Genomic DNA, 8,478 nt, shown 5'->3' on the forward strand with positions numbered 1-8,478 from the left:
ATGTAAATGTGTGTGTGTCTGTGTTTGTCTCCCCACCATCGCTTGACAACCGATGCTGGTGTGTTTACGTCCCTGTAACTTAGCAGATCGGCAAAAGAGACTGATAGAATAAGTACTAGGCTTCCAAAGAATAAGTCCTGGGGTCGATTTGCCCGACTAAAAGCGGTGCTGCAGTCAAATGACTGAAACAAGTAAAAGAATATAATTATTAAAGTGGAATAATTATCAGAAAAGCCAGTCCTTTTCGTCTTCTGCGTATGCATGCGTGCGTGTGTGTGTGTGGTCATTTCATTTCCACTTGCTATGCTGGCATGAGTTGGACAGGTCATCCTGTTTCAATTCATTTCTTATTGAGAGATGCAGCTTCCATGGACGAGTACTTGCCTGCATATACAGCCCTGTATTTACCTGCATCAATCAATGGGAACAACATATGTATATATATATATGCATGTGTGTGTGTATATATGCATGTGCACATCGTTGCTTATGTAATGAAATACTCATGTACACATATACATATATAAATGTACACGTGTCTATTGTAAAATTTTGTGCAACAGACCAAATTTGTCATCAGCCAACAATAGTTATTATTAATACTGTGCCAGGAAGCGAAAGCTCTGAGACCAATGGAAGATGTGGATGCTAATAAACTAACAAGCCAACCAACACAATGCATGTGTATGAATTAGTGACTAGTTAGAGAATCACAAGGAATAAATCAGCATAAAATATCTGTTATGACTCACAACTCCAGACCACTATCACCAAGAGTGTAATTTGGATGATGTCAACTTAACTTCAAGAAAATCTGCTGGTGTGACTCAATGACTAAAGCGCTACTAAAACACTCTGAGACTAATATCACTTGCTTGCCAATGGTATTATGTTTTTTGAAACAAGTGTAGTCTATAATATAAAGTTGGTCATTACTTATGACTTTCTTTTACTCTTTACTCTTTTACTTGTTTCAGTCATTTGACTGCGGGCATGCTGGAGCACCGCCTTTAGTCGAGCAGATCAACCCCAGGACTTATTCTTTGGAAGCCTAGTACTTATTCTATCGGTCTCTTTTACCGAACTGCTAAGTTACGGGGATGTAAATACACCAGTATCGGTTGTCAAGCGATGTTGGGGGGGACAAACACAGACACACAAACATATACACACACATACATATATATATATATATATATATATATATATATATATATACGACGGGCTTCTTTCAGTTTCCGTCTACCAAATCCACTCACAAGGCTTTGGTCGGCCCAAGGCTATAGTAGAAGACACTTGCCCAAGGTGCCACGCAATGGGACTGAACCCAGAACCATGTGGTTGGTAAGCAAGCTACTTACCACACAGCCAATCCCACGCCTATGACTGTATATTGTTTGTAAAAAGATGAGAAAATCGGTTGAAATACAGAATGTCCATTTACAATTTGTAAAATAAGGAAATAATAAACACCTTTAAAGACAAATGAAAGTGATTTAAATATTGGTTTCAAATTTTGGCACAAGGCCAGCAATTTCAGAGGAAGGGTGAGTCGGTTACATCGACCCAGTACTTAACTGGTACTTATTTTATTGCCCCAGCAGGATGAAAGGCAACGTTGACTTCAGTGGAATTTGAACTCAGAACATAAAGATAAACAAAATGTTTAGCAGTATTTTGTCTGTCCTTATGTTCTGAGTTCAAATTGTGCTCAGGTTGACTTTGCCTTTCATCCTTTTGGGGTTGATAAAGTACCAGTTGAACACTGGGGTTGAAGTAATCAACTTACCCCTCCCCCCCATATTGCTGGCCTTGTGCAAGAATTTGAAACCAATATCAAAATAAAGTACATATCTTAAAACTTTAATGATATATTTAACATGCAAAGAAATTGATTATGGATTTCAACTTTAATAGATCCAATAAATTGTGGAAGTTCATCATCATCATCATCATCGATTAATGTCCACTTTCCATGCTAGCATGGGTTGGACGATTTGACTGAGGAATGGTGGACCAGGAGGTGACACCAGGCTCCAATCTGATTTGGCAGAGTTTCTACAGCTGGATGCCCTTCCTAACGCCAACCACTCCGAGAGTGTAGTGGGTGCTTTTACGTGCCACCGGCACAAAGGCCAGTCAGGCAGTACTGGCAACGGCCACGCTCGAAATGGTGTACTTTACGTGCCACCTGCACAAGAGCCAGTCCAGGGGCACTGGCAATGACCTCGCTTGAATGTTTTTTCATGTGCCAGTAAGGCAACAAAAATAATTTGTGGACACCTCTGTATATAAATGTTGCAGAGAAATGTGTTAAAGAATACATCACAAAAGTTTTTAGGCATGTGGGAAGATACTATATTCCCGATTACTCTAATGCATGTTGGCATGGAAACACTGATGAAACAACTTCATATATATGATTTAGTCTGATGAAAACTACAGAGCTAAAATTTTGAAGTAACTGTTGGTCTTTTCTTGGTGAATCTAACTATATCATCATCATCATCACCCTCATCATTATCATCATCATTTAATGTCTTCTTTTCCATGCTTGCATGGGTCAGCCAGATGGAATTTGTTGAGGCAGATTTTCCACTGTTACTAACCCTCATCTGTTTCCGAGCAAGTTGTTATTTCCCATAGCCTGACATGTTTTCCATGGAAGACTGGAAACAAACAGCATCATTTGTATGACAATACAGCTCATTTGCAGCCATCATATGAGATTTATGCAGTAGTGATATGATGAAGTAGCTGTATGCTGTCAACTTAATGTGACAGTCCCCTGAAGGGAATAATAATCCTTTTGTCTGTCCTTGTTTGTCTCCTCTATGTTTAGCCCCTTGTGGGCAATAAAGAAATAAGAATTGTGGACAGAATCCTCAGCATGCCAGGCGAAATGCTTAACCGCATTTCCTCCGTCCTTATATTCTGAATTCAAATTTCACTGAGGTCACTTCTGCCCATTCATTCTTTCAGGATCGATGAAATAAGTACCAGTTTATACAAACATTTGATCACTATAAACAAATCATCTGTGTGGTTGTTCAGTAAGAAATTGTAAACATAAGGACACATGAAATGTGTCAAAGCCGACAGGAAGCAGTGCAGCTTCCTAGGTCTAACCAACAGGAGTATTATTCCCTTCAGGGGACTGTCACATTAAGTTGACAGTATACAACTATTTCAAAGAAGCATTACATTTGACTGAGTAATCTGAATACTAAAGGGTTAAAACATAGTGAAACAGTGTCATGAAGATTTATAAATTTATGCATTAAAAGATATGTGGATGTTACATTTTTATCTTTTACATGTTCTAGACCAAATACTGGGACACTAACATTTGTGTGTGTGTGTGTGTGTGTGTGTTATTAGCATTCAAATCAACCATATTCAGCCTAAATATTCTATTTGTTTTTTTGTTCAAACTGACCAGATTCAGCCTTTTACACCTACCCTACACCTAACCTTTCGCATCTACCCTTTCACACCTACCATTCCCTAAAAGTAAACAATCACATCATTGAAATCTCAAAGCTACGAGATAATTCATGATTAATTCAAAACAATATGAATAAATAAGTATGGCATTTGACAGTGTAATCTGCTAAAGGGTTAAATGCTTCTCAGTATTATGAGGATTGACAGACACATATATCGGCAGAAGAGATAGTAGATGTTCAAATATGCTGCCTCACACCATGGAATTTCTACAGGTCCTGCTAGTTACATTTTTTTTTTTTTTTTTTTTTTTTTTTTTGCAAGAATTTTCATCTGAAACAGATTTTGGTTATATTATTAACCATTTAGCATTCAGGCTATTCTGTCAAATCTAATGCTTATTTATTCACATTGTTTTCAATTCATCATGCATTATCTCATAGCTTTGAGATGTTAATGATGTGATTGTTTATTTTTTGAAGGTAGGTGTGAGAGGTCAGATATGACCAGTTTGAGCACAAAAGAGGTAGAATATTTGGGTTGGATATCGCTGGCAGAATTGTTGACAGAATTGTTAACAAGGTGGCAAGCTGGCAGAAACGGTAGCACGCCGGGCGAAATGCTTAGTGGTATTTCGTCTGTCTTTACGCTCTGAGTTCAAATTCCGCCAAGGTCAACTTTGCCTTTCATTCTTTCAGGGTCGATAAATTAAGTACCAGTTACACACTGGGGTCGATGTAATCGACTTAATCCTTTTGTCTGTCCTTGTTTGTCTCCTCTATGTTTAGCCCCTTGTGGGCAATAAAGAAATAAGAATTGTGGACAGAATCCTCAGCATGCCAGGCGAAATGCTTAACCGCATTTCCTCCGTCCTTATATTCTGAATTCAAATTTCACTGAGGTCAATTCTGCCCATTCATTCTTTCAGGATCGATGAAATAAGTACCAGTTGAGCACTGGGGTCAATGTAATCAGCTTAACTACTCTTGGGTATGAGTATAAAAACTGCATCCGTCTGCCAGGCCATGTCAGTGTAGCAGAGTAAGCTCATCAAACCAGTATGATTTCAAGCTCAAATTCACAGCCTACTCATTAGACCATGGTTGTTGGAGAGAATATACTGAAGCCGTTATCCTGCAGTGGACTGAACATGGGCAATCTATGGCTGGTTTAAATGCTGAAGGTCTAAACCCAATAAGCACACTCACCAACTGTTATTCTATATTATATTCCCAAAATGTTCTTCATACCTTCTCAATGTGAACTGCAGCTGTTCTGTTGACAGGTTTTAACATGACTCCTCTTCTAAAATATTACTACGTTTACATTATAACATTTAACCTATTTTCTGTATTTTAAATATTTGTTTACAATTCAGTTAGTTTTTGATTCTTCTTTCTAGTTACCCTATGCATCCTTATATTATGCAGAGTAGCCATCTATTTCCTCTATAGCGAGACATCTGTGTCTGTCCCTCGATCATATTTTAGCCTCTCCTGCACCTATTATAAAGTCACCTTCCTCTCTACTCAACCAAACTCAATCAAGGGTCTTTTTCTTTGTCTTGTGAGTTACTTGGCAACTTCACTAGTACTGGTGTTATGAAAAAAAGCACTCAATACACTCTGTTAAGAGGTTGGCTTTAGGAATGACATCTGGCTGAATAAACCATGCCAAAACAGTCATTGGAGCTCAACTCAGTCCTCCAGTTCATTGGATCTTGTCAAACTATACAACTCATTGTATAGAAGACATAGCATGAGAGACAGACATTAAATGACAAAGAGGATCTGCAGAGGATCATGATCATAATGATCTTGATATTTTCACATAAATTCATTCATCATCCAAGGCTTGCCTTTGCAAACAAAGATTCATGAAGGAGGCTGTCCACATTGAGTGCAAGCTCATTGGTGATTGATATGACCAATGTGGGAACAAGTAGACCCAGTTAATCCCAATACTCAAGTTATTTATTATGGTCACAAAATATTGTATGATTATTGCTGTACTCAGGGTTGTCTCTGGCTGATGTTCTGTGCACCAGTAGACATTTCTACTGAGGCACATTACAGCCTCATAAATGGAGTTACTGTAGTTGTGAGGAAAATTATGTTCTAGGTTTGGTGTATCATTCCTTTCTAAATCTCCATTTGTCTCCCAAAAACTGCCCAGTTTGATGTCCCAAAGGAGGAGACACACTCATGAATGGTATTGCCATCTGACCTCACAATTAGAGGCTATAGCAGACCACTGACAATGGTCAATGTGACAGACACCAAGGGATTTCATAAGAGTATTGTACTTTTTCTTTGGTGCTCATTGTTGCCATAGCATTCATATAGAGCTCAGCCTTGGGCAGGCAATAATCTTCCATCTTGGAAATGTGCCCTGCCTTATGCATTTGCAGTTTTAACAACATGGCCTCAGTGCATGTGACTTCTGCTTGTTCAGAGACTTCAGTCATCATCATCATCATCATCATTTAATATCCAATTTCCATGCTGGCATGGGTTAGCTGGTTTGACTGGAACTGGTAAGCTGAAGGGCTGCACCAAGCCCCATGTCTGTTCTGGCATGGTTTCTATGGCTGGATGCCCTTCCTAATGCCAACCACTTTACAGTGTGTACTGAGTGTTTTTTCTTTTTTACGTGCCACTGGCATGAGTGCCTTTTACGTCACCAACATGGGTGCCTTTTACGTGTCACCAGCAGATAAAAAAGCAACTCTAGTGGATGTTGATGATGATGCACTGATGCTGCTGGAGGAAGTGCTCAAGGAACCATCATAGGTGATAACAGTTGGTAACCTATAACTCAGAGCTACATAGGGGTACACACTTACCATATTAACATATATGTGGTGCTACAGCATGGCCTTGGCCATGATAGCTAAAGCAAACTACAAAACATAGATACTCTGACTACAAGTTAAATTTGTTTTTAATCATTTCCTCATAGATGTTGTTGTTTATGATTACTTCACATATATTAAAGCTGTTCATAGTTATTCAGACATTTTCTCTTTTAAAATAAAATACATATCTAAAGTTTGAAATGTTGAAATGGTGATATTTGGTGTGAACCTCTGCACACTAGGTTCACGTCTCACCACAGATTGATTGAGTGGATTGGATTGGATTGGATTGCCTATGTTCAGTCCACTGCAGGATGAAGACTTCAGCACATTCTCTCCGCCAACCATGATCTGATGTGGAAGCTGTGAATTGGGGCTTGAGATCATATTGGTTTGATGAGCCTACTCTACTACACTGGCTTGACATGGCTTGATTGATATTGTAACATAAACCAGTCTATCGTGATTGTGCCAGTACTGCTGGACTGGCTCCTGTGCAGGTGGCACGTAAAAAACACCATTTGAGCATGGCCGTTGCCAGTACAGCCTGACTGGCCCTCGTGCCAGTGGCACATATAAAGCACCCACTACACTCTCAGAGTGGTTGGTGTTAGGAAGGGCATCCAGCTGTAGAAACTTTGCCAGATCAGATCGGAGCCTGGTGCAGCCATCCGGTTTGCCAGTCCTCAATCAAATCGTCCAACCCATGCTAACATGGAAAGCAGATGTTAAACGATGATGATGTTATGACTGGTCTTAACTGTATGTTCTGATCGGTCTTAACTATACTAGCCCCTTTGACCGTTCACATTTTTATCTCCTAAATTTCTCGTTCTACTGTTGTTTTATTTTTCCAGATAAAAGACTTGACCCCTTTTGCAAGCACCTTGGACAGCGATACACTGGACACATGGAGGTTTGTTTTGGCAGCCAACAACAAAACAATTCCCGTCGACACTAACCTGAAAAGTCTTAATGAAATTGTTAATGATCCTCAAGTGTCCTGCCATCTTCCTGGCAGTGGCCAGCGAGTCTGGGTCCCCTGTCTGCCCCCACCATCATACCAACGGGTCAAAAGTTCCCTCGCACCACCATCACCCTCTCCTACGCCACCTCCATTATCATCGTCATTGTCGTCCCAACAACCACAATCATCATCATCATCACAACCAGCACCACCTCCATCATCATTATCATCACCATCATCATCATCATCTCAACCACCACCATCACCATCTTCATCACCCTCATCGTCATATTCATCATCTTCATCTCAGAACAACAAACGAGCCACTCAACAATTAAAAGTTAATTTAAAAATTGATCCAAAAAATATCGGTTCCACAGGTGAAAGTGATAAAGAATGTTTCAAGAAGCTTACTGGTCATTCTCCAAAACATCTGTCCACTTCTCCCCTGACAATTTCACCCATTTTCAGTAACCTTAACAATAAGAAGAAGAATGAAACATCTTTTGATGATTCGCTTTTTGGATCAGAGAATTTTATGTGTGATAAACCCGCTCAAGAAATTGACCCAGGGGTAACATCGTCAGCCCAACACCAAGATCTCCTCAAGCAAGACATATTATCTGATAGTGAAATATTAGATTTGGAAGAAACCTTAGTTGAACCAAAGAGCCCAGTGTGGGCCGACAGATCTGACCGGTCTGTGAAAAACCTCTCTCAGGACACTAATCTGGCCCAGTCAAATTCGCAAGATGACCGTTCTAAAAGTGTTTCAGAAAGAGAAAATATGCAAACACTTAATGTAGCTTTACCTGAAAATCTCCCAAGTACACGAATTGTCCCACAGTTCCATAGCACACCCGTTCATCGTATATCAGTCTCTAGTCCTCTGGCTTCTCCGACTCCAGTTTCCAAACCTCAGTTAACTGAGTCTGCCAATAAAAGTAATGATACCTTACCTTCCAAAGCAACAAAAGGCCACACTCTGAGTTCTTCCCATAAGCTGAAGAGAAAGGCTATCAGTAACCAAATGAAGGTAATGAAGAATTTTGACTTTTCTTATTTATTTATTTATTTATTTATTTTTTTTTTTTGTTCATTACTCAACTATGAAAGTAATAAGTAGAAATTATTTTACACTACCTATATACAATATATTTGTAAATCTCTACTAAGTGAGTCTTTCATCAATACTTTAAGTATTGTG

At 39.3% G+C, this 8,478-nt stretch overlaps 1 protein-coding gene across 1 annotated transcript in view; it reads left to right on the forward strand.

The window, feature by feature from the left end:
* Nucleotides 1–8,478, forward strand: part of LOC106878651 (uncharacterized) — a 70,927-nt gene that overhangs the window by 55,996 nt on the left and 6,453 nt on the right. The window contains exon 5 of the mRNA XM_052976166.1: nt 7,162–8,307. Within this exon, the coding sequence (XP_052832126.1) occupies nt 7,162–8,307 (1,146 nt within the window). The remainder of the gene's footprint in view (nt 1–7,161; nt 8,308–8,478) is intronic.

The sequence above is a fragment of the Octopus bimaculoides genome, chromosome 24 (genome assembly GCF_001194135.2).
Source record: "Octopus bimaculoides isolate UCB-OBI-ISO-001 chromosome 24, ASM119413v2, whole genome shotgun sequence".
NCBI classification, from domain to species: Eukaryota; Metazoa; Mollusca; class Cephalopoda; order Octopoda; family Octopodidae; genus Octopus; species Octopus bimaculoides.